Genomic DNA, 27641 nt, shown 5'->3' on the forward strand with positions numbered 1-27641 from the left:
GAAAGGTGATCTCACTCTTTTTAATTGACAAATACATTTTTCTTTTCAATTGTCCACAAATATTTCTTTCTAACTATATCATCCATCAAAGTCTAAAAAACTCTCTAGCTCTCTAATAGAAATTTCCTGAAAAAAACAAAGTTTACTGGGACAGTAACAATAACTTGCACCCCCGCCATGCACTGCTTATTACCCCACAAATTACAGTACTCATGATATCTTTGATAACATTACTGATAATGTAATATTTGCAGTAAACATTTTTATGAAAGAATTGTGCATGGCGGGGGCGCGAGTTATAGTTACATTAGGGCATGAGTTATCATTACTTGAGATAAGTCTAACTATAACAGGTGAATTTCTATGGTTTTGTATGTTTAAAGTGTGAGCCTAATTATACCGTCCACAAACCTTTGCTTTTTCCAATTAATTTCAATGTATTTTTTGTTTTTTTTTAGTTCTATTTCCTAACTGTAATGTCCCTGTAACCTTTGTTTTTTCAGTGGAAAAATAATATATATATATATATATATATATATATATATATATAAAATCTACTGACGGCCGTGTGTTTTTTGTTTTGCCAATAACTTTGGCACTGTTTGAGGAATCCTCATGAAGTTTTCAATACTAGTTTGACAGTCCGTTCAGCTGCTGTGTTGAAAATTTCAGGCTGATTCATCAAGTGGGGGCCAAGAAAAAAGGGGGGGGGGGGAGGGGGAGTTCCCAAAATGCTTTTTCCCTCATGCAGTTTCCGTAGGTATATTTAGACATGACTATAGCCTGAGCCGCTGGATGGAATTACACAAAATTTGGAAGAAAGGTAGCTTTTGGGTCAGAAATTGCCCTTTTTGTGATTTGGTGTAAGTGCATGCATATTAAAGGGTAAAAAAAATATAGATATCTAGGGACACGGATCCTCCGCTGATCTGGGAGTCGCCGTACCGATATCTGATTGGCTGCCAACACTTCCGCCGGGTCCCAAAACCCCCCAAAAAATAGATAAAAGGGGGCAGGGTAACAATACCGTGACCCCCTAGCTCTGGTGCTGAGATCCCCCGGCACCCCTCCAGGGTCCAAATGTTTTTTCTTTCAATTTTGCCATGAAATCGCAGAGGATCTGCAAACTGTGTCTAATTGGAAAAAAAACAAGCACAGTCTCCTACGCTTATTTACAGTTTAGTCCCCAGGTGGGCCAGGTCCCGGGCCATGCAGCATATTAAAAAAAAGTATGGCGGGGGAGTGCACACTTCCCCTCTCCTCCCCCTCCTCAGGCTCTCTTTTGCCCCAGGGACCACCACCTCCCTGGGGCTTTATTTAAATACTGGAGATGGTCCACAGGCCCTTTTGAGCCCTGGGGATACCACCTATCTGGGGCTTAAGACAAATATTGGAGGGGGGCTACACATACACCTTCCCCCTCTCCAGTGGCTGGGCATAGCCCCGGTGGCCACCACCTCCCTGGGGCTTAAGAAATTTATTGGAGGGGGTCGCTCGAACCCCCTCTATATCCTTTTAGGGCCCCAGGCCAGAAATTCAAATAAAGGGGGAGGGGGCAGCAGGGTCTTACTCCTGGGCCATATAAAGCCCCGGGGATCACCACCTCCCCAGGGTGAGACTGTGCAACCTGAAAGGAGGGGGGGGGGCACACGGCACCTCTCCTGGAGCCATTAATGGCCCTGGGAAACTCCACCCCCAGGGCTGTCTCCCTATCTCCTGAGGTGCCCACCCTTGGGAGGTAAAACATTTCTTTCACTTGGCGTGCGCTTTGACAGCTCCCCCCAAGCAAGAGCAAACTGTAAGTTCTCCCAGAGGGTGGGAGCAGGAAAATTGCTCCTCCTCGCTGGGAGCAGACTTTTCATCTGTTTTCTGCCCACTGTGAAGCAGGTAGGAAAACAGATGAAAGCACTGCTCCTGCATGCAGGGAGCAGAATTTTTAGCTGCTCCCTTCGTGAGGGAGCAATGCCAGCACCTGCAGGAGGCAAGGAGTTGGCATGGACTGCGGGGCCTTGAGGCTCTCCCTGTGGTCCCTATCTGAAATCTTTGATAGAGGTGTTTGCATCGCTACTAATTTGAGCGCGATATCTTATGTAGTGACTGTGACAAGTGGGTTCTTTCTTGACATCTCCTGTTGAGAACAGATCTCATTGTTACCTTTTTAACTACTACCAGTTTATAAAATGACCAAAAAGCCCTGCCCATTTAACCCCGCCACATATACGTTGGTGGTATGCAACTTCTTCCTGCCTTTTTCCAGGATGATGGACAGCATACCCAAAGACCCCCTCAGCGTGTTTCCTACCAATTTTGGAGATGCATTATTGATGCATAGGAATATGAGTGCATTTCCACCAAACAAAGAAGCACTTACTACATATAATTAAGAGAAAGACCACTGTTTTGTGGCAATTCAACTGTTTGTAGTCTCGTCATCTTCTCTACACGAGGATTCATGTTATTGCATATTTCTGTATGAAGATGCTGAAGAAACAATCTCATTGCCAAAATTACAGACAAACAAGATCACTGGAGACATTATCTCATGGTCCTTTACACAGCTGTAATGTAGGAGATGCACTATACATTTACCCAACGAAGTAGCACTTACCAATTAGGCAGTAGAAAGTACTCCAGTTGGGTAGACATTTTGCGCAAAACTGTGGCCTTTTCTGTGATATATAAGCAAGTCAGGATGCATTCTGGCACCAATGCTCATTTTGAAGAAGTTAAACTTCAACATAAAGCACTTAGAAATATAAACAAAGCAGGTGCCCCAGTTGGAGCTCCGATTCCGTAATGTGCAAATCAACTTCTTGCGCTTGGCCAAGTCAAAGAAAGCGGTGTTTTTCTGCAGTTCCACCTTGAGAAATTACCTGAAATCCTTGAAGGAGGTAAATGAATTGTTTCTGTTTCAGAGTATAATATCTTCTGTAGTGACTGTGAGGAGTGGATATATTACCCAGTGGCAGCCACCACTAGGTAGTTCTAGATGGGACCTAGTTTCTATAGAAAAAGCGATTTTTGGCTTGCCCTCATCTTTGTCACGGGTTGATGAACCTTCACCAAACTTTCCCAAAAGTTCGACACTCATGTCAACGGCTGTGTGGAAAGTGTTACGGTGATCCATCGAGTGGGAGCCGAGAAAAAGTGGGGGTTCCAAAACGCTTTTTACCTATGCATTTTTCCAGATGGATTTTGAACGGCAATAACACCCGAACCACCGGACGGAATTACACCAAGTTTGGCAGAAAGGTAGCTCTTGGTCCATAAAGCCAACTTTTTGTTATTTGGTGTCAATCCGTTTAGTAGTTTTTGAGAAATGAAAGGAAATCCAAATTTGTATATATAGGGATGCAAAATCTCCATAAACCCTACCAACCCCGTGTTGAGATCTGATTGGCTGACAACATTTTAGGCTATGGCTTAATATTTTATAGGAAATTTGCCCTTTCTGGAGAGTCAGACATATTTTCACCTTCCTGGATGTTGCAGTTTTAAACTGCAGATTTGACCTGACAAAATAAAACCTTTTGAAATGTCAAAACCACCCTCTTAAATATTTAGAAGTCATCCCTTTGTAGCTTTATAGACGATAAGGCAGGTTGCATGGTATTTAAATGTAGGACATGTAGGAATTTAATGTTAAGCATGTCCTTACAGTTAAACAACACCAAAAGCTATTTTAACTGTAGCAAGGCTGGCTATTCTATAGGAAAACATTGGACTAGAATATTGCATTTACTATTGCACATTTAGGTTAGGAAACAACTTCAAAAGTAACTAAAGAACTATTTTTAGTTGTTATTAAAAATGCAATTCAATTGCAAAGTAGGATTTGTACTACATGTTAAGGAAAGGAACTTTTAGAAAGTTAGCTTTCTCTGCCTGAAGTTACTGGAGCCTGAATGTTCTCTGCCACTTGTGTAGGTGTTATTGTTCCCTTGACAGGACGACAAGTAGGGTAGGGCCCAGGAACTGGATTACTTCAAAGAGGCCTTCCCTATCGCAGACAAATGTTAACTGATGCCTGGTTAGGGCCCCTTCTCTGGCTCCACAGCCAGACAGGCTCCAATCAGTGAGCCACTTTTTAACATTTACATTGTCAAATCCTGCTGGAGTGTCAAGTCTTGCTTGACTCGTCTGGTCGGTTTTTATATATAACACTGGGAGCTCACTTGAAAACACAAGAACCAGGATATCAAAACAAATCTTATTTATTCACTATCTGGTTGCTGGAAATCCTGCTTTTTTCTACCAGACTTATGTCTCTGGGCTTATTGGGGGTACAGTGATTGCCACAAACTAGAAACTAGATTATAATGTTAGATATGGGGGGACACTAGGATTGCCATAGTATAATCCCCACTCACACCAACCAGCACCCACGCTGAAACTTCTGTCATCTTCACAAATGCCTAATGTAGGTAGGGATGGCCCCAGGAACTATTACCTATTAGTTAGGGCAGGCCCAGGTAGTCACTGCCACCCACTAGCTAGTGCCAGGCATAAATGTGATGCCCCCAGATATACACTTCAGAAAACTCTTGTGCCTGAAGAAGAGGAGAAGGGGACTGAACCTGCTGTCTGATGTTGTGGAAGAGCTGTGGTAGAGACGGCTGTCTCATTTTAGTTTAAGTGCTGCGAAAGAACACATATCAAAGCTTATAGTAGATATGGATTTAAACATTTTTCTTCTGGGTCTGAGCTCTGTAAAAAAAAAAAATATATATATATATATATATATATTCTGTTCTTAAAGAGGAGCAGGCATATTCTGTAACAGAAGCTGCTGAAACATGTCCAGAAACAAACAATCCCAACCAATATTTCTTCCCCCTCAATCTTTTAAAAGAAAAATATAATCCTCTGTAATGAGCGCAGGATCAGATGCGGGCAATAACAATTAAAATAGGCATTACAATCTATGAAAATGAATAAAGTGCCATGACAGGTCAAAAATGAGTCAGCTGTGTTTCTCCTCTATAATTTCACTTTAATAAAGATAACGATCTCCCAGAAGGCGACATCAAACAATCTTCTATAACTAGAACATAAAGAGAGCACTATGTTTTCTATAGCAGAAGATCCATATCTTAAGTGACTTCTGCAATCTCCTAAGCAGTCACAGCTTTTCATTTCTATGATTGCCAAAAAAACAGCCTCCTTTGGTTGGTATGAAAATATGCACAATACTTTTCTTAAATTAAATGCACCAAAAAATGTCCTTTCAAGTTCAGCTGCTGGATAACGGACAATCATGCATTCATTTTTTTTTTAATCTGTTTTATTAATTTCAACACACATTGTCGACCACAATTACAAAACTGGGTTAATATGCACCCCATTCCAATATAACAAAATAGTTCATTGACTCAGGCGTTAATTCTATCAGTTGGCTTCAAGCAGTGCAGCCTTGCAATATCACCTCTTTACATTACAATACCTTACAGTAACACCACCATTGTGGTGCCTGTGCTACACATATTCCGTATCCCATCTAGTAATCCTAGCACCCTGGCACAGTTCTAGTAATAATACCATTAGCTTGCCCGTGCATGTCCCTGCCACCCAATCTAAAGCGGAACGGCTAGGTAAATTATTGTTCCTTACGAAATTACCTATGGTTATATGTTTGGACAATAGTCAGTATCACACTCCACCGCAGGTCTACCCAAACTGATCTGCCCTTATTAAACATTATCGAGGTTCGCTCAATAGGAATACACAGCCATTTGTAGACCATTTGTTGGCAATTCGACCTGGGACCGGGAAACATAAAAGGCTGATACACATTTTAACATTCTGTCCACCGTTTAGTAAGTCACGTCGGGTGCTCATCATTTTTAGCTTCCAATTTGGCCACCAAAGCTTCCCAGGTATCATAGCCTGTAAGTGCTTTCCCCCTATCCCGTAAGGCTCGCAGTATACGTTTCCGCGCGTGCCCATTTTAGTGTCATGACAGGTCAGCTGGGAAATTCCGGTGGTCGAGATGCCTTCCATCCCATAGCAATCCATCGCTTGTACATGATAAATGCTAGATCCGAAAACTTATGAATGTGTATATGTTGCTTACCTCTAGGGCGTATTCCCAGAAGACAAGATTCCAGGTTAAGTGTAAATGTATGATCCGTTATGTCTGTTAATGTCTGCTGTTGTGTTCTGCCAGACTCTCTGCAATGGATTACAGTCCCACACCATGTGATAGAAGCGGGCTGCATGGAGCCCGCAGCTGGGACATTCCGGGTTTGATGCAGGGTACATGCGTTGAATACGATGCGGGGACAGGTACGTCTTGTGGACAAAGTTAAATAGTGTATAGCAAAATCTCGGATTCTGAGATACACCCTGCACCTGCTGGAGGGCCTCGGTCCACTTGTTGGAGGTCAGAGGATTGGGGAGGACCGAATTCCATCTGTGGAGTGACACCTCAAGCTGCGCATCCTCTACATTAGTCAGCGCTCTATATAAGTTGGTGATTACTTTTTTGAACTACTGTCTGATAACAAGATATGTAAGGCAGGGAAAGTCACGCGTTCCTGATCCCCCTGAGCCCATGCTGTTTTAATCAGATGACATATAGCGTGCTATGTAATAAAGTGTCCCGGCCCCAGCGACGCAAGGTCCATAGTTGTCTCAAAGGGCATCAAGCTACCATCATCAAAGCAGTCCCCCACTGTCTCTATCCCTGCCTCCACCAATGGAGCTGTGGAGTGAGTTCTAAGTAATAGTGTGCCTCCTGGTATTTGGTCCAACGGGATGAGGGGTGAGTATGGGGGGGTTGGGTTTCCGCCCTGTATATACCTCCGCCAGCTGGTGTGTGCTGCTGTCAGTAATGGGTTGTCACTGATACGTTTCGGTATATGTTCAGATAACCGTGTATAAAGGGGAATATCACTTATCTTCATCCGTACCCATGTTGCCTGAAGTGATTCAGGCTTTCTCAACCAATATAACAGACACTGTAATTGTGCTGCTGCATAATAGTATTCAAAATTCGGGGCACCCAACCCCCCTCTCCGCAGCGGGCATTGCAGGATAGTGAGTGCAACTTGGTGCCTGTCCCGCCCCCAGATGAACCTCAATAGTAGACTGATAAGTTGACGGAAGAAACTGCTGGGGGCAACTATGGGCAATGCTGGAAATATTATAGGAGCCTTGGGAGAATCAGCATCTTCGCGATTGCCATCCTACCCAAAGGGGAAAGAGGCAGCGAGCACCAAATTTGGAGCAAGCTTTTCATAGAGCGAATCGTGCGGACCAGGTTACCATCCCTCCGATCATCCACCTTGTGGTATATTTGTATGCCCAAGTATTTAAAGGTATCTAAGCACCATTTCAGTCAGCTCGGACGGAGCACCTCCCCCACGGCCGTGGGTCGACCAGTGGGACCAAACAGGATTTGGACCAGTTGACCCGCAGGCCTGATAGTGCTCCATATACGACATCGCCTTTGGCAGCGTACCCCCTCTGTTTGCCAGGTAAATCAAGGCATCATCTGCATAGAGCGATATATTATGGTATGTCCCCATCCTGCATATCCCCCACTGCTCGGCCCTCATGTGTAATTGAGCAGCCAGAGGTTCCATTGCGATGGCGCATGAAAGGGGTGACAGTGGGCACCGCTGTCTTGTCCCTTTCCCAGTGGGGAAGCTTCCTGATATCCTTCCTCCCTTTTTCACCCTAGCAGTTGGGTCAGCGTAGAGAGTCTGCACCCATCTCACAAATCCCTGGCCAAATCCCATATGCCACAGTGTGGCAAACAAAAAGTCCCAACTTAAGGTATCAAATGCCTTCTCTGTGTCCAGAGAGACAGCCACATTGTCATATGCCCTGGTTGGGGTGTCGCTGATGATGCTTAGTAATCTACGTATATTCAGAAACGTATTTTGATTGGGCATGAAGCCATTTTGAGCTTCATGTATCAGGATATGTTTGATAGGGGCGAGTCTGTTTGCCAACACTTTACCTAGGATCTTACAATCTAGATTGAGGAGGGACAGTAGTCTTCAATGCCTCTTTAGGATGCCGGAAGCAGCTCGCGAGTTCATGCCTCATCAAACACAGATAACAAGGGACAGGAGAGATGTTGCGAGTAGTTAGCATAATATTCTACCGGCAAACCATCTGTGTCAGGGGTTTTAGAGTAGGCTATTTGTGCTATTGCCACATTAAGTTCCTCCAATCTCAGGGGCTCTTCAACCGCCACTCTATTGATTGCGGAAAGCTTTGCGAGCGGTGTCTCTCGTAGAAATAATTCCAACCGCTGATTATTACATACCAATTACATTTGATATAACACCATGTAGTAGTCTTTAAAAGCATTATTATTGGCATCTTGCGAGGAAACCATTGTCCCATTTGCCAAACGTATGGCACCTACTGGGGTATGTTGTCGCTCCTCATGAAGCAACCATGCCAAAAGCCACCTGAGCAATCGTCCTTTGTGTGCAATCGCATTAGGTGGTAATTATAATCATGTCAGCAGAGTCGCTGATCCGCCTCTTCGTATAACCCTCGTTTATCACGAAGGGATTTCAATGGCACGTGGTGTGCGACTGCTATTTCCAGTGCGCGCATACCTTTCTCTAAAGTGCCAACTTCCTGATGTAACAAGCGATGTGCCCCCCACGAGGCCGAGAGACAGTGACCCCTCACCACAACTTTGTGCATGTCCCATTCTGTAGCCCTCAGTGTAGTAAATTTGGTGTTTAATTACCAGTATTGCTTGATACAGGTAGCTAATTCCTCTTCAAGTGGTATGTTTAGCAGCGCCTCACTCTGCAAGCGCCAAGTGGGTATAATGGAGCGCACTCGTCCCCATTTTACAGTCAGCAGCAGCGGGGAGTGATCAGAAATCATCCAGGCAAGATAATTGGAGTACGTTATCATCGAACACACAGTAGGGGATCCCCAAATCAAATCTATTCTGGTTTGGATATCGTGTATCGGGGAATAGAAAGAATACTACCTATGCTTCAGGTGGCCCATGTGCCACATGTCATGCACCCCATTATCCCTGGCCCAGGCCGCTAATAAGTTGAAGTTACGCCTGCTTATTGCTCCCTCCGCAGCTGGGAATGAGCGGTCCGGTAACACATCAGGAACACAATTAAAATCCCCTCCCCAAATAGTGGGTGCCATGGGGTCAGTCAATAAAGCAGGGGTAATTGTCTTGAAGAATTCACCTTGTGCACAATTGGGGGTATACGGAAAGCATCCCGAACAACGAGTCCTGAACAACGAAGTCGTGGAAAACGAAAGTGGAACAACACTTTCGTTTTCAACGACTTCCTTGTTCAGGGCCTTAACCACGCATGTGCTGAACCACGTAGGAGGACGACGCGATCAAGGAGAAGGTAAGTTGGGCTGGGACTGGGGCTGTTTTAATGGCAGGGCGTTGGGGTATTTTTTGTTTTCGGGGGTTGGGGTGGTTTAGAGTGGTTTAGGGGGCGGGGTGGGGAGTCGGGTTATTTTTAGTTTTAGGGACAGGGGTGGGGAGTCAGCGTGTTTTTAGTTTTCGGGAGTGGGGTGGGGGCCCGAGGTGATTAAGGTTTAGGGGCGAAGTGGGGGGGCAGGGTTTAGGTTTTAGGGGTGGGGTGGGGGGTTGGGGTGGTTTAGGTTTTAGGGCAGAGGGTTGGGGTGGTTTTAGGGGCGGGGTGAGGGGTTGCAGTAATTTTGGGGGTGGGGGGTTGGGGCCGGGGAAGTCAGTGTATTTTTAATTTTTGGGGGTGGGGGCTCGGGGTGATTAAGGTTTAGGAACGGCGGAGGGGGGGTCAGGGTTTAGGTTTTTGGGGTGGGGGTTGGGGTGCTTTAGGTTTTAGGGGATAGAGTTGGGTTTGCGATACTTTTGGGGGTGGGGTTTGGGGTGGTTGTTGGGGTGGGGGGGTCATGGTAATTTTTAGGGGTGGGGGGCCAGGGAGGACGCATGCTGGAACCATGCATGCCGTTCACTAATGCCTTTACCAGAAATGCCTTTACAACGAAAAATCGTTGTTAAGGCATTCGTGGTAAAGGCATTAGTGGTAACAGCGAAGTCGTTGTTCAGGCATGCGTGGTTTGGGCATGCGTTGTTCCGACATATAACCGGGGCATGCACCCCCACAATGGTTCATGATTTGCCATCTAATTGACCTTCCAGCACAATATGCCATCCCCCCACATCCGCCATCTGTGTGCTGTGCACGTAAGGCACCCCAGGCGATATCCACACCAGGACCCCTCTCGCGTACGCAGAGGAATATGTACCATATACCTGACTCCGCCAACGCTTCTTTAGTACTTGCAAGTCACTATCTAGCAGGTGTGTTTCCTGTAGTATGGCAAAGTGCACCCTCTGGCGTTTAAGGAAGGCGTAAATGCGATGTCTCTTGACCGGCATAGCCATCCCACGTATGTTCCATGTTAGGATATTATAATCTTGTAGAGCATTCGATTTATGTGAACCCATAGTGTAATAAGTAATGTAGTGCTGTGCGCCATGTCGTGTGCTCAACTCTGAGAGGGAATATGCACCTGCAGTATTGGAGAGTGTGCCTGCTTGACAATTGCATTGAAATGTAGTGTGACCCAGTGAAACATATTGAATACAACCCCCACCCCCACCAATAACCTCAAACCCCCAAATCTGGTGGCACTGAAGCACACCTCTAGTTACTCCTAATAATAACAAAAGGAAACACATACAACAATCGCATGTAAGGGTTGTCCATGTGGAAACCATCCAGGGGGAGTGCGTAGTGGCCCCAAGTTGAAGGATGACTGATAGCCGTGACAACGCTATCCACAGCCACATCCGTAGTAGAGAACAGTTGTCGGTGTGGCATAAAAAGCTCTCTGTTTGTGGATAAACTGAACATTATTGTGCCTCTTGAGGTCCCGGCCAGGGGACCCCTGTGTAGTATTGCATCGCATTTCCCCGCACTTGATCTGTCAACAATCCACATCTTGGTGCAGGGGAGGTGATAAGAGCACCATCGAGGCGCCTATGCGCTTAAGAGATATATGTTGGAGTGTTATAGGTCATCCGCTGTCTGGGGAGTGATAGCCGGCCCCTTGATCACACCTGTGCTAGTCGAGTCAGAGCTGCCCGTGTCTGTTTGTGCCTGTGAACTATTTTGGAGCAGCATAAAAGAGATCTGCGTGTGAATCGATGTGCCCCTCAATGCTTTCGCTTGTTCTGCGGCTGCCTGTATTTTCATAGGTTGTGCCTTCGATCGCCTGGGCCTCCGACGAGCAGACAACGTGAGCCATTCCCCACTTTCCATGTCCTCTTCAGAGTGTTGGTCGATGCCCTTCACGTGCATCCACGTCCAGGCATCGGCTGGTGTGGAAAAGATGTGAGTGCGGGCTTCCGAGATCACCTGGAGTTTGGGAGGAAACATCAGGGCATATTTGATGTTGTGCTCTCTGAAGCATTGCTTGATCTTCACGTAGGAGTAGAGTTGACGTCCCAACTCCACCGTGAAGTTCGGGTAGGCCGTTACAGAGGCACCCTTGCAGCGTTCTGGACCATTATTACCAAAGTGTTGCAGTATCATGTCCCGATCTCTGTAATTAAGAAAGCGCCCTATAAGCGGACGAGGAGACAGTCCTGGAGCCAGCAGCCTGCCCAGTATCCTGTGTGCCTGTTCCACAGAGAAAAACTTCAGTATTGTCCCCTTCAGCACCTCTTTTACGAGCCATTGTTCCAAGAATAGTTCTGCTCTGTGCCCTTCCACTTTTTCTGGAAATCCTATAAACCTAACATTATTGCGGCGTGATCTCCCCTCGGCATCCTCCGCTCGTTGACGTAGAGTTTTCACTTCCAGATCCAATCTTTGCACGAGTTTCTGCATGTCTGAAACAGCAGGGTCCATAGCCCGCAGGCCGGTTTCCGTCACTGCCACTCTATCTGCCAGGTTGCGATGATCGACGCTGAGCAAATTGAGATCCTGAGAGACTGTGTCTATTCTGTTCTCGAGAGACAGCTTGGTGTCCATGATGGCCTGCAAAATCCTCTCAAACTGTCCAGAGTGTGCCTGAAGGGTGGTCTCCAAAGTTTGCAGATTTAATGCTCCCAGTGGCGTTTCAGCTTTAGTTTTCCCCATCATTCTATCTGCTCAGTTCACTTTCTTGGTTATTTGTGCTATCTTCGTCCACTATGCAGCCCCCCGTTTCCGCTGTGGCGCGGAGGCGATGCTCGCCGTAACTATTGTAGAGTCCGGTTTCTCCATTCATGTAGTGCTTCTGGCGTTATCCCCGTCTGGAGGCGCCTGGAGGTCAGACTCACAGATGTGGCACAGGGAAAGGCACCCCCCCTGAACAGCCCAGGTTCACGCACCGTCCTGGCCGTGATGTTTCTCCAGGCACAGGTGGTCCGCAGCAGCCCCTATGGTGGGGTCAGGACTCCTGTTGGGGGCAGGCAGCAGGGCCCCGCAACACACGACCACGACTCAGGACAAGAGCAGGGAGCAATGTCCCCCAGAACTCCAGGTGCAGCACTCCACTATGTATTCACTCAGCTACTCACGCCCAGAGCTCTGGCCCACAATCACCAAGCTCACCGACAGCCTCGGTACTCCTTACCCGCCGCTGCGGTCTCAGTAAGTATGTTTTCAGGGATTCGACACCTCAGAAGGCAGAGCGTGCCGTCGTCGTGCACCGCAGTGCAGGAGGCAAGAGCGTTGTGTAGGGAACAGGTAGGTCTGGTAACGATGGCACCCCGTAAGGATAAGCAATGGTTCTTAAGCACCTATACCTGTGCACTTCATGCCATGCGGCGCCACTCCCACGACGCATCCATCGGGCAGCCTCCTTCCACCAGCAAAGCGCCCCAAAGCGCACCCACGAGACTCCGAGCCGCGACAGCGGCACCTTCAAATTCTCCGCCGGCCCAGGCGCTCCGACGTCCCATTGAGCTGCCCTCGTGTCCGCCCTGCATGCGGCCTCGAGTCAGATAGGGGTTCCGACCGCCCTGCGGGCCACGCTTTTGTGTCCAATTCAGCGGCCCCAGGCGTCGATTTCCAGCCCTGGACGGTTCAAAGCCCCTTCAAGATGCCTCCACCACAATGAATTTTGTGTGGCTGGTGGAATGGCAATGTTCGGCAGGATTATTTCATAGGCCCGAGGCGGAGCTGATTTCTATGCATCTGTCTCGGCCACCATCTTGGCCACGCCCCCTGACAATCCTGCATTCATTAGCCCACTAGAACACTCTCCTTTATGAATGTATCACTTTGTATGGTACTTGTAACATTTTGAAACGCGTTCTTGCTTGTAAATCCTAGCAGTGCCTACCTCATTCCTTCTTGCTTATCAATCACTTCTAGCAAACAGTTCACATTTGATTAGAACAAATTAATCTTGCTGTGTTTTGACCCTGATTTCATACGGGTATTAACTGTTCAACAAACAGTGAAATGCTGTGGCATTACATTTTGTACTCCCCTCTCCACCCCCTGAAGAAAAACCTCGAAAGTGTTCCTTCACAAGAAGTAGGTATGATAAATAAGCGCTTTGATAAATTAAACAAGCATGTTGCATTCTGACACATAAACAGGTGCCTTTGACCTCTATGGCAGAAACATTTGCACTACAAAAAGCTTGTTCTGAACTATTCAATCCAACAGCTTCTGCAGCCTCAGTTCCCTTCATATTTTGCTGCCTTATTGCAGATCATATTCCGTGCATCAAACACAACAGGCGTAGTCCATGTTTTTAAAACCACTGGATGTGCCCTACTGTCTGAGAGAGACTATTTTTGGACTCATTCCTTACTTCTTCAGTTCCTTGTTTTCACATCAGCAAACGTTAATCCTGTTTTTGTACATTGGGTGCTGCTCTGTTAATTTACGCTGTTGGAAGCATCATTTGGAAGAAACATTTAGGCCTGAATAACAAGAACAATGAGGCAGATATTAGAATGTTGTTTCATCAAGGCAGGTACAGGCATTGGTATCAGAATTCATAAACTATTTCCAGTTGTTCATGCTCTTTGTATTGCGTTGCTGCATTAGTTCCCTCCCATTGGTGTAAATCATGGATTAAGAAAGGAGAAATGCTTCTCATTTGTTGAATCAGGGTAGATTTCTTTTTTCTTTTTTTAATGTACAGTGCATTTCCTCTAATCCTATTTACTTTTACATGGGTTAATGTTGGTCTGTGTAAACCATGTTGTGCAGCTAAAGTCATTTTTATACTTTGGTACAGAAATCTCTTTGTGCACATTAAAGTGTATTGGATTCTCGCCTGATAAACCATCCACTTATCTTGATATCGCAAAGCAACCTCACATAAAAAAAGCATTCATGTGACCAGACTGGGCCATTAACCCATATTTGAGTTTAGGGAATTGGGGTCTCCTATTCCTCGGTACTAATGCCAATGTCAATTTTGAAAACGTGGTATTAATGTAGCAAACCATGCATTATTTAGTTGTGTCTTTATGGCTTCCAAATAGACCCTTAATTTGTTATTTATTAAAGGAGCACAAGAAAACAAAGAAAGTGTTCTATAGGATTTGATCAACCAGGTCCTATTGGCGTGCCATGTGATTCTTCTAGGGGAGAAGTAATAGCCATAACACTAATACTAATCATTTATCCTTCTTTGTGAATTTAATGGTGTTGATGCCCGAGCTGATACTCTGGTATGTGTCTGTTATATATACCTTCATTATTTTTTTCAGAAATTGCTATTCAAGCTGTTCTGAGGTATGCACATTAAGCGTAATCAAGCCTGGAGTTCTGCCTAGAAACACCGTGGTATTGATGTCCTGCAAGAGGCTTCAAACAAATGCCTAGGAGACAGAACAGCATCAGAGTCAATTTAAAGTGGTAACATAGCTAATCCATAGTTAACAGAACAAGAACCTCACAGCTTCACTGGGCCACGCTCATGACAACCAGGCAATTGGACATCCATGGAGTCCCATTTCTTAAACCTGACGTGCCTCAAAAGAAACAAGGCCAAAATGGGGGATATTAATAGGTAATAAGGTAAGCATGAAAGAAATGGAGATCGTGGCCTTGCACCAGGGTGCAGAGAAGCAGCTGATGAGCGGGGCCTTAAAGCAATGTGGTCAGCACATGGAGAGGAACTGAAGAAGCACTTTAGTTGGCATCCCCCAGGGATTCCCTCAGCAGATTTATGGCACCAGCCTGCTGATGTTCCAAGTCAAGAAATGGGGTAAGCTGCTGCGCATTATGAAAACAGTCAGAGTGGCAGCTCCGGGACCATCAAGCGGCTCTGGGACCATAATGCAGCTCTTTGTGCCCTGATGTCAACGGGAGGGGCATTGGTGAAAAAGGATGCCTCAGCTCATGTCAAAAGTACCTATTCTTGCTAGTGGAGTGCAGAAGCTGTGCAGTACCGAAGCAGGAATCCGGTGCACCAGGTACTGTCAATGGCAGGAAAGATCCCTCTACCATAAGGAATCCTGGTCTGCAGAACCACAAGTAATCAGCTAAAAATATTTCAGAACCTCCAAGATGATCTCCGAAAAGGATTAAGCTGCTGAACTATGATCCCTGAGCTGAAAATGCATAAGAGCACCAGCAAAAATAACTGGCAAAAACAAAAGGTCAGATAATGCAAATGAAGGGTGAAACCTACTTGTTTTGCAGGTGTTAGTTCTCTTCTTGGAGATGGTACTAAAAGCTGTGATTGCAAATTACTTTAGCTATTTAGCAGCTATGCACAGAGGTGCACGGCAAGACTATGTATAAGATATAGACACCCAATTCCAATTGCACTATGACATATAACAATATGATACAAAACGAGGGGATGTGGAGCTACATTTTTGCACACACAAAACGAGTGGATGAATAGTTTGTATGAGGTTAATAATAAGGAATCTGTCTCTGTCCAGTGCAAAAGAAATCTGGCATATTTTTCATGTATTGGCAACAGTTTTCCAAGGATGGTGAGCTATTTCAGTAAAATATTGAAAACATAAATATTTACATTCTTGGTTTTTGTTGCCAACATAGGGAATTTAATTTAATTAAACACACTTTTGGGTTAACTAACTCATTAAACCCCAACGTTAGGGAGCAGAAGCAGCATTTTCACTCATGTAATTCCATCATATCGGACTACTTCTTCATTAGCGCATAGTCAACTACTACTTGGTGTTGCAATTAAAATTGCATGTTTGCAGTGGTTGAAATGGAATTAAAGAAGTGTAAGTACTCATTGCCCAAGTGTACTTGTGGGCTACTAAGAAGTGTTGGTACTGACCCCCCAAGAAAAAGTGCAGATACTCTCCTTTTAAAATTAATGAAGTGTAGGTATTTGGTACCTGCAAGTACCTGACCATTCAAAGCATTGAGTATGCAGTTACTGACCTTGACTGGATCCAAGCTGAATTCTGCTCTCACCTGTCTGTGTTTGTGGGTGTGTATATGTGTGTTTTTGAGGGGGTGCGATGCCTCGAATACTGTGTCCACTTTTGTTACTGTCTGGGCAGTGCTAAAAAAAATAGTAGTGTGTCTCCTGGTGTTGGGTATGAACAATTTTACAGCTTGATGAATGTCTAATTCTGTCATTTTTTCGTGAAAAGTACTAACCTTAGTATACAGTGTTCTCATATGTCAGCTATGTGAGCCATAGACATCAATTCACCAAAACATTATAGGTAGCAGAAGTGACCTCACACGTTTGACTTTAATAACATTACAAGGGGTGACATTATCATGACAGTTGACCTTAGATCTTCACAAGAAATTATGCCACACGACCTTTAGAGTGATTATACGATATACGTGGGGAACCTTAATCCTTTCTTTTTTTATTATTATATATAAAATTGTGTTTGAAGATAATAAAATGCTACAGAGCATTGAGCAGTACTGAAAGCCTAAATTATTCATACCACACGCAAATAACTATGGTTTAATGGTTGCCCCTAGTGTATAGCACAATGGGATAGGTATTACTAGATCATATGGAGTATTTGAGTTCACATGTATAAATTGATATACAAGTTAAATTGAATATGAACTATGCTATTCCTTATTGGCATGACATTTTGATTGCTTATTTGCCAGGCACTATCACGTGTGCAAATCACAGAGGAAAAGTTTTTTTCTGCACACATAATTTTTCATGTATTAACAATATGAAACAATGCAGCAACTTGTTAAAAAATGTGTTTGCTTTTTAATTTGTTATTTAATTAGAAGAATGTGTTTTTCACCACTGAAATTATGTATGTTAGAAAACCTAAATGTAAAGTCCTGGTCCCAGAGAAAGCTGCAGAACATAAACAGTGCTTATTAAGACATTGTGTTCTTCTGGTTCTTGCAGGGGCAGCTGGTGATCTTTGAATGCAGTAGGGTGTAATACTTGCCCTGAATTGTAGTGGGAGAGCTGGACTTCTTCTAATGGGTACTCAAAGGGGAGGGGTTAATCCCCCCCCCCCAGATAACTTTGAAACATAATAGGAACAAATAGTGCATTTTAAACCACAGTTATGACATATTTGCTAAAAAATGCATATTCTGTGAAAGGGCACTCAATAAATATTAAAGTCCTTTCATTGTGTGCAAGGCCAATTAAATATGTTGCTTTCCAAGAGTTGACACAATTTTTTTCAAAATGTGCATTTGGTGTGTCTGTATGTAAAAATATTTGCCTTCATTATGCCAGAGGCAACATTGTGGCATGGATGTCCCTCCCTCCCATATGCCATGGGTGCCCCCTTAGATCATTAACCACATTTAGTACTCAGTTGCCACAATTTTGCCATTAGTGCTGTCCATATACATGGGTGATCCGAAGATCAAAAATTATCCCTTGCATGTTAGGGCCAGAATTTTGTCTTGGCTGCCCCCCCCCCCGTATACCATGGTTGTACGTTCTTAAGCCATGAATTACTAATAGCCAGTGCCAGTATTTTACAATAGGTATCCCTATGCCAACAGTTTACTCCAGTGTGCCAGCAACTTCATTTTTCCATTCCTGACCCTATCTGCCAAGTGGAACTGTAGGAGGTTAGTACCAGTATTACGCTAAGAAGTGTCTCTAGTATGCTGGCACTAATATTTTGCCAGGGGGTGTGTCTATAAATCAATATTTACCTTCAGAATACCAGGACCAACTGCCGAATTCCAAGCATAACAACACATTCTCGCTCATACTCACATTCACTCACTCATTCATATTCACTCTTGTTTGGATATACTCCTAATTATCGCACACTCACTTGGGCTCATGCTTTCTCACTCTAACTCAAGCATTCTCAATCTTTTGCACTCATTCTTAGTCAGTCTCATTCATACTGTCTCACTCCCTCAAACTCACTTACATGCAATCTTACTCTCATTCATGCATTCACAATTATACACACTTGCTATGAAGCATTTATTCTCTCTGTTACCTTTGTTTACTGTCATGCTCTCACATTCCTTTCACTTAACACTTTCTCACACTCTCTAACAGTCTACACACTCATTATTATTCATTCTCACTAACTCACCCTCACTTCCAGTAATTCTCTCACTAATTCTCCCTCATTATGACTCACTTAATGACTTGGGCCCTCATTATGATCTTGGCGGTCTGGGCCGCCATGCCGGCGGTGGCGGGAAATCCCGCCATTCGGCATGGTGGCCCAGACCGTCACATACTGAATACAGGGAGGGCCGCCGACAGGCAGCCTGACGGTGGACGGCATCATTATCTGACAGGGCAGCGCTGCTGCCCCTCAGGTAATTATCCCATTTCTTCCAGCCTTTCCCTGGCGGGTTCCCCCGCCAGGAAAAGGCTGGTGGAAGGGGTGCCACGGTGCCACCCTCAGGGCCCCTGCACTGCCCATGCACTTGGCATGGGCAGTGCAGGGGCCCATGTGCAGTGCCCCATCGCGCAGGTGACTGCCCGATTTACGGGCAGTGATCTGAGCGACGGGTGCAGCTGCACCTGCTGCACAGAGGCATTGACAGCGGCTCCATGTGGAGCCACTGGCAATGTCCTGGCCAAGCATTCTGCTGGGCCGGCGGGCAGAAACAATGTTTCCGCCCGCCGGCCCAGTAGAATGTATATTATACGGCCAGCAGGGTCCCAGGGGGGCTGGTGGTCTATAGAAAGACCACCAGCATGAACACGGCGGTGTTAACCGCCGTGTTCATAATGAGGGCCTTAGACACACTCATTTTCACTCACTACCAGTCACTCACTCTCTCTCACCTTAATGCATACACTCGCTCACACATACATGCTCTGTCTCACACAGACACTCTCATATGCACACATTGACACAACAAACATTTAAAAGCATTTACTTTACCTCGCCGGATGTCAGAGAATATCTACCCATGAGGATGATTATCCCTCTGTTCTTGGCACTGATCTTGCCATTTCCGAAGCCAGGGGTCTCACAAAAGTAATGCCAGGGGTTCAAAGAGCAAGCCAGGGTCAAAACTGCTACCCCTGAAAAGCACTAATCAATGTTCATTCCCCAATTTCCTCAAATCTCTGCTCTTCTTTCTATCTTGTTTGCTTCTCTCTCACTCTCTCTGTCTCACTCTGTTTCCTCACACCAGTCTTTATTACTACACTCTCTGCTGTCTCTTACTCTCCCCCTCTTTGAACTTTCTCTTTCACCTATCAACCTTTCTCTCAGGTGTATCTTTGTTTACAAGTCCACCCCCTCTGCTTCTCTTTCTAGACTGCCTCTTTGACACAACTGCCTCTTCCATTATTTCTTCCTCCTAGCTGCATCTTTCTCATTTTTCCACCCATCACTTCACCTTTGTTTTCTTCACTGCCTCTGTAGTCAGACGTTTAGGTCGAGCATTAACGTTCGACCTGGAGTATACTTAAGTATACTTATACTGTGGAAGGAAGCGATTTCATTAGTTGGTTGCAGAGTCCTTTAGAAATTCTTGATTGCTAGTGGTTGGTTCTGCCTTTTTCTCCCTCCTTATTCTGTTTCAGAGCAGTGACCTATGACTGTATTGTTCCACTTTGATTTCCTTATCTGTTGCTGTGACTGACTTTTTTTTCCATTTCTTTGATGCTCCCTTTCAGTGTGGGTGTTTTACGCTGGTAGCCGTCTGTGTTTTATTGCAGCATTCTGTTCCTCCCACCTCCTCCCTTGTCCCGGACATTTGTTTTGACTTTATTACAGTGCTGTCCTCGGAGCTCTCTCTCCAGGGCCTCTCCCTGCCAGTACTCACAACATTGCACAAGGCATTGCTTATCTCGTTTATGGGGCCATAAATGTTCTCAGGCTGCTCTGCTAACTTCATTAGAACTTCGTTGAAATGTGAGGCAAAAATGCCTTTCTTTTATTCCTTGTGTTAATCTGTGTTTTGTTTCACTGTGTTTCAAGGGGGCACTTTTGTTATGTCTTGGCCTAGCAACTTCACAGTGGTATCTTTCTTCAGCGCTGGGAACTAATTGAGGCACATGAGTGGAAAGTGTAGCCACTCTTGTGTTTCAAGTTAGAGGGGGTGCCTCCCTCCCCAAAAATCATGAGGCACTTCCAGTGGTGCGTGTAAGAAGTTCCGCTGACAAGCCCCAGTAGAGGGGACGAGCAGGAGCGGGGTGATTCCCTCACTGAGAAACTTGATGCCTCGTTTTAAGTCTGAGTACGCCTTAGGCTATTGCAGCAGCCTGTTAATGTCTCTAACCAGATACTTTCTATAGACACTTGTTTTCAACTGAAAATATAAACTCATGCAGTTGCCTTCCATCAACATTGGATGGCATTTGATGTCACTCCATGAGTTTGTAGAACTGAAGCCACTGGGGCAAGATTTGTCACCTTTATCAAGATTCTCATTACCTTTGAATTTTTGATGGCACCTACTAGAGGTCCAGCGAAAAACGTCCAACATTGCAAATGTTTCTCTTCAAGAGATTTGAAAAGCTATTTCAGCAAACTCAGTATATATGGCAACTCAGTATATTTGGCAACTCAGAGAAAATGCTTGCATGCGGGTCTAATTCCACTTCAAACTTTTGTGGTAATGTACAATAAGAGGCGTGGTTAGGACACATTAGGGTGAAAACTGCTAGCAACCTCAGCTGATTGAGTGACCGCTGCAGAGATCTTTGTGAGATGTGTAATTTACAGTTTCATTTCATTGAACCGCTGTCTTCTCTAGGTCGATATATTATCATTATATAAAAGCTAATAGACAGTTCCATTTGATGGGATTATGTGTGTGGTAATAGGCTCATTGCCGCTACTTGGAAATGTTGATTAAAAGACATTTTCAAGCATCTGTATATACATAATGCCATTTACCTGCTGTCTGAGTTTGAAAAGTAGATAGAAGATCTGGCAAGCTCTTTCTTAACATCCAGTAGTGTGTGAAGGCACTGCAAATGGTTCCTCTTAGACAACGTAATTATTGCATGATATATAAGAGCAGGATATTGATTGAAAGAACACGGTTGTAGGTCAGAGCCATTTTTGCTGAACGTTTCCTTCCAAAATAATAGGTTGATATTGTGCATCGGTGGAACCGTAAGTGTTGGTTGGCCCTGTATATATCGGCCGAGTGATAATCCTGTAGCCATCTTGGGCCTCTTTACTTCATTTACAGCCACTCCCTGCCCCTTCAGATCACTTTTGGAGCTTTCTGCTTTTTCTTTTTGTGATGCTTTTCTGACTTTCTCTTCCATCGTCTTTCCCGCGTGTATCTTTCGCTTGCTGTATTAGCCTCATGCAGAAAAATAATTGCTGGTGCCCCTCACCGGTAACCACCGGCTCAAATTAAGCACTGTGCCATGGGTATGAAGCACTAAATAAATAATGCAATCAGGCCACACTGATCGATCTTAAGGCCTCACAGGGGTTTGGGAAATTGACATTTAAATACCAGTCCCAAATAGAATCATCAGAAATGATCCCTGCTATGCGCTACATTTTTAGGTCAAGTGTGCAAGTGCTCTGGCCTGTTGTTTTCTATCTGTGGGCTTTTAACCACGCCCACCACACGCCCATCATTATCACTCGTTCATGGGCTTGCCTATCAAAAATTCTTTGTTATCATTGCTAAATGCTTTACGTTTGTCCCTCCTTGGGGCAGTTTTGTTACCTCTTTGGCCATCGACCATGTTACGTGGATAATTGCACTTTTGCTGATACATTTGACTGCGAGCAAACTTCTTTTACCTTTTGTTTCTCCTTCGTACTCCTGCTCGTGGGGGCAGTGGTGCTTTGAATCAGCTTGCTTATGTCAACTGTTTTACTTTTCAATTTAGGTGGCAAGAACATTTACAAAACTAATAGCTCTAACTCGAGCAAAAACGAGACCCATTGCATTGCAAATGCTTGTTTTGTGTTGCTGTTATTTCTCGTCTGTCTGTGTGGTGTGTTGTCTCTTCATCTCTTCTAGTCTCTCTACTGTCCCTGGTCACCTGTTAACTCTTCCTTTCACTCCCTCTCTCCTGACAATAAGTGAGCAATATTTAGACTCCTTTTTAGCGAGCCCTCTCAACTAGCAACAAGAAATTAATTATGTTGCAATTGTTATATTCTGTTTGGGACATCCCTTCAAAACACACTGCAAAGGCAGCTCGTAACAGGGTCCCTAGTTCAGAACGGTGGTAACAGTTTGTTTCATTGCACTGCTAGTTTCACTGCTGAGTTTATTCCTGTCAGCCAAAGATTCCCGTTTGCTGCAGGATAAGAAAGTTTGAATGGCTCAAAAGAGCACTGTTTACCTTTTTTTTCCTGCCAATACTTTAACCACCTCTTATGCCAGGGGTCGCAGTTCCAGTGACAGGGGCACAACTGCGACCCGTAAATGACGTTAATGAGCGCTGATCAATGTTGTTCAAAACAGTGCGATCTGAGCAGAACTGCGGGAAGCGTTCCTTCAGAAATACTGTGTATCTGTGTCTGGGATGTCCTGGGCGAGGTTGACATATGATACGCACGTCTGTACTGCGGTTTTGCTCATTGTGCGCCCGTTGAATGCTGCATGACGTGTTTGTTAGGAGGCGAAAATGGGCGCCCCCTGCCAGCTGTCTGTGCCTGTGGAGGAGGCGTGTATCGTGGAGACAAGATGCTTTATGTCGGTGATGTTGTAATTGTGGGCGGCGCCCTGCTTCCTCTCTGTATAGCTGTCTCTGCACTGCAGATGCGAGGGGCAACGGGGCGAGCTGCAGCCTCCTTCCCGGGGCAGAGCCAGCAGAACTAGGGAGGGGGCCTGCACCCTGATGGTGACGCCTCACCTTTACCAAGGTACCCGGTGACGTCGCGAGGAATGGCCGCCACTTGGTGAGCGGGCCATCGCCCTGGTAGGTCCCTAACCACCTCCACCACGATGCGGCAGGAACGGCTGGGGGCTCCTCCGAGGCGCGGCGGGGGAAGATGCCTGAAGAGACAGAGCACGGGCGTGGGCAGCATCCTGAGCACCGTGCTGAAGAAGAGAAACTGCATCTCCCGCACGGCGCCGCGGCTGCTCTGCACCCTGGAGCCAGGTGAGGGCAGCGGGCTTGGGGTGCTGCTGTACGCAGTACGGCCGGGCTCTTGTTACTGAGCTGTAGGGGGAGGTGACGCGAGGCGTTATTTCCGACATGGTCAGGACTGTTATTTTACAATTTTACTGTACAGAAAGCGACAGGAATTCTGGGTAATGATGCGGCTTCGCGGTAAGGATTTGGGTCTGTGTACGGGTAAAATGGCGCCGTGCGACCTAGACACTCTAAGACTGCGCAGACCTTTGCAAAGCCAGAGTCCTCCGACGGGAGCGTGCGCTGAGGCAGATCTGTCCAGTGCGAGACCTCTCCTGGGGTAGAGCTCTCCATCCTTGATACCCGTGCTGAAGTGGAAATAGTTCCAACTTTCAGGTCTGTGCTGAGTTCGGCCGCTCAACTTTCAGGCCTGAGGGTAGATGGGTGCAGAAGAGCGCCCCCAGAGCGAACCCTGCATTACGGGCCTATGCTGAAAGATCTGTCCACACTTTAGAGCCGTGCTCAGATAGGCATCTCCAACATCACTCTTTCCAGGGGCATATTTCTCCATATATTTCGGGTGTCACCCCAGCAAGCGTCCTTATGCAGAAGTTAAGCTCTCCGGGTATAGACCTGCGCGGAGGGAGAACGCGCCAACTTTAAAGTTGGTGAGATGTTGACTATTATACAAGTCTCACTCTCTCTGTCGGTAGGATACAGTAAGGATGTCCAGCGTGCATGGTGTTCGTGTGTATTAGACACAATTAGGTGGTAAGCAGAAGAGGACGTCCTCGGCGTGTTTTTGACGAACCTGCAGTGATCGCAGCGCGACTTCCCGGTGGAGCAGTAGTTCAGAATTTTGTAAGCAGCTTTTGTGATTTAGAGGGCATACACTGGGCAGCACCTACATTGTGGGTGCACTCTGGAGAGAAGAGACAACTTTTAGAGGCAACAAGAAAACACTTAGTGAAGATTGCATCTCTGGAAGATGCAATCTAATGCATGCCATTATAGGACCGTAGGGAGCGCAAACACAGGCCCGACCAATATAAACTAGGCTTCTTTCCAAATTGACATGCCACTTCCATGCAAGCAGTCCTGTACATGAGTAATCATTAACCTGCCCTTTGAGCGTCAAAAATTGGAAAATGCACCGCCGTTCAAAGTGCGGAGCCTATCTGCAGCCTATATTGTAAACACATCGTATCTGAAAAGCCTGCCCTCTACAGTGCTGCGTGTTCAGCACCAGACTTGTGGACAGCTCCTTGCTTACTGCAGATCCCTGCATGCAGTGCAGAATATTCCTACGCACGGCCTAGTGGAATTAAACAACTATGATCTAAAAAGCAATGCCCCATTTGAGATTGCGATAACTTTTTCATTCACGATTGATGTTCGCATGCAGAATCTTTATTTCTTATTTTTTAATCATTTACTAGTGACAGAGGCCTTGAACGATTTTTCACTCGGAGCACTGAAAACTCGCGTTGTTTTCTGTCTCATACCATACGCTTTCGCATTCTGTTTGCTTTTTCATTATATCACTGAACATTGACCAGTCTAACATATGTTAATGGTGCTTGAGTAAGTATTTAGAACTACAATGTGGAAGGTGGGCATTTCAGAGGCATTGAGCTTACTTTGTTACATGAATATAACTTGACGCTGTGTAATGTATATCTTCTGAAGGTAATATCATACGTGAATACAAACCTGTGCTTTGTTTGATTATAAGTGTAAGGGATGTATGTTTGATTTACGTAACTCTGTGTGTGTGTGGGGGGGGGTTACACTATGTATATAGGCAGTGCAAGCAAATGAGAGGTACTGGTTCGGTTCCCCACTCTACATTTAGCCGATACCGAATAACACCTATAAGCATAATAATTTTCTTCTGCTGGGTTCAGTATTATTACTGGATAAATGTTAAGCAGTTCACAAACATGTGAACAAGAACAAACAATCTATGCAATCAGTTCAGTATAAATAATTGCAACCATTCTTAAACATGCATTATGCCTTTCACCTGAAAGTATACATTAGGACTAATGGCTATACACAGTAAAAGGGAAAATGTCACAGAAAAATATATTGCATGTGTCGATACAGGTGAGGCGCTCTCGTGTGATTTTACACATGTATTTTTAGAAGAGTCGTAATTTTCTTTGACACAAATATTTTTACATTTAAATCAGTCCATTGAGTTCAGGTTTATAGTAGACCATGCACACTAAACCTTTATTTCTATTCTTATTCTTGGTATATTTATCAATTAAGAGTGTTGTGGGGTCTTTGCCAAGCAAAGAAGATCTGGTTATGCTTTCAGAACCATTGATTTCCAGATTCTGAGATCACTTTCAGATAATTACTGCTTCCACTGAAAATGTTACTGACTGAGATTGCCATGTCTACATATATGTTTTTATGTACAGTTTTATCAAAGTTAAATGTATATTTTTTTAAATAACTTATGCATCATGTTTCTTTTAGGAGTTGATACAAAACTGAAGTTCACTCTTGAACCATCTTTAGGCCAAAATGGATTTCAGCAGGTAACCATTATTTTCAACTTCTTTGAGTATTTCTTTAAAGTACTGACATTATTATTCCAGATGATTTAGTTAAGAAGATGATGTGAGGTATATCTATGAAATGAAGCTAGAGCACATTAACTGCATTAGGCAGCAATTGCCCCAGCTTTGTTGGCCTAAGAGTGGAAGACTGCATTTGTGTGTGTCTATAAGGTATTTGAACTCTCATGAAAAGTTTGTAGGCAAAATAGGTTACTTCACTGAGGTACGGAGACTTCTGGTGGATTCAGTGCAGAGTAGTCAACGCTCACTAGAACAGTGGGCTTTGAGGCCAGAGATGGAGGAATAGGCACCAAGGGTGAGCTAAAAGCAGGAAAGCACCTTGAAAGTAAACAAGTGTGCTGTCATGGAAGCTGAGGATTTTAGGTTCCCTGGGAGTTTCAAGTTCAGCAATGTGAAGGTGAATGGGGGGAGGGGTCATCCAGGGCAATTAAGGAGAGTTTCACAAGGTTTGACTCATCACATAGAGTTATCCCCATTTTCAACGGCATTTAAAAAAAAAAAGTGAATTCAGCATGAAGATCATTGGTGCAATCTTTGAAATTGAGAATGCCTCATGCTGAATTTACTAACAATCTGGTATTTTTGGTTGAATGTACTTGAAAATAGTTGACCGTTTGTCTTCATAGATCCTTCTGTTTTCTGTGAGATTTGTTTCTTAGATCTCCAACAGACATGTTGTTACCCTTTATTTCGTGAGCAAATGTTCTTTTTTTTAGTCATGGAGTTTATCTTGCTGAGGTTGTATATATTCACAGTTCATGTATATGCTTAGGGCTTGTATATGTCCTTTGTTTGGATATTAACAATTGAAGTGTGGGTGTGACAGGAAGAATATATTTAAATCTCCTTTTATAAGTGGCCGGGTTGAAGCTCCTGTTTTACTTTTCACTAATGACCGAGCTGACAAAAATCTCTGGAATGCATTTCTTAATCCAAAGAAGCCATTTATTATTTCACCACGAAGTTCCTAAAAGGAGATTAGCATGTTGAAAGCACACGTTTAAAAATAGTCACAACAATGAAAGGAAAACATACCAAAATGATTCTCCACTGCAATATACACAGCAAATATATGTATCTACATTATAATGCAAAGCAAATAATAAAAAATGCATCACCGTAGGGCCTGTCAGGTGCTTCATATTTCTCAAGCCAGCAAGACGATTACCCCGTTCGAATGTGAAAGAGATCTCTACCCTCATGGGAAATATATCAGGCATCCGACGTCTAGAATCCTGATTGAGGCCACTGACACTCTCCCTGGTTCTTTTTATATCTTAAAACACCAAAGGAGTTTTTCTGGAAAAAAACCCTCATTTTGTGATTCAAAATGCTGGCTAGTTTAGGTATGCTTTCAAAATAACACGTTGGCCACAATCCCAAGATGCCAAGTCAAAACAAGGCCATTCCCTGCTGTCTGAGTACATCCTTATAAACCAAAGCCCTTGGTGAGAAAAAGCCCGAAAACAAGACAGCATGCATAATTTACAATGTGGAAAACTACTGGCAGCCTTTAACATGGCAGTGTCTAATGCTACGATAAAGTCAATAGGCAGAATGAATCTAAGGCTAAACTGAATACAAAATGTAGTCTGTAACTGGTGAACAATAGACAGCTAATCCAGGTGCAAAGTGGTGCAACATAGTATGTGG

General features: G+C 44.7%; 1 protein-coding gene across 4 annotated transcripts in view; it reads left to right on the top strand.

Annotated features, from left to right (window-relative positions):
* TBC1D30 (TBC1 domain family member 30) overlaps positions 1-27641 on the top strand; it is a 267530-nt gene that overhangs the window by 131286 nt on the left and 108603 nt on the right. For 2 of the 4 annotated variants that reach the window (XM_069229140.1, XM_069229139.1), the window contains exon 3: positions 25885-25946. In XM_069229140.1, the coding sequence (XP_069085241.1) occupies positions 25885-25946 (62 nt within the window). Of the gene's footprint in view, positions 1-22869; positions 23422-25884; positions 25947-27641 lie in introns of those variants that run through there. The other 2 variants (XM_069229142.1, XM_069229141.1) reach the window with 2 other exon arrangements.

This window comes from Pleurodeles waltl, chromosome 4_1 (assembly GCF_031143425.1).
Source record: "Pleurodeles waltl isolate 20211129_DDA chromosome 4_1, aPleWal1.hap1.20221129, whole genome shotgun sequence".
Classification (NCBI taxonomy): Eukaryota; Metazoa; Chordata; class Amphibia; order Caudata; family Salamandridae; genus Pleurodeles; species Pleurodeles waltl.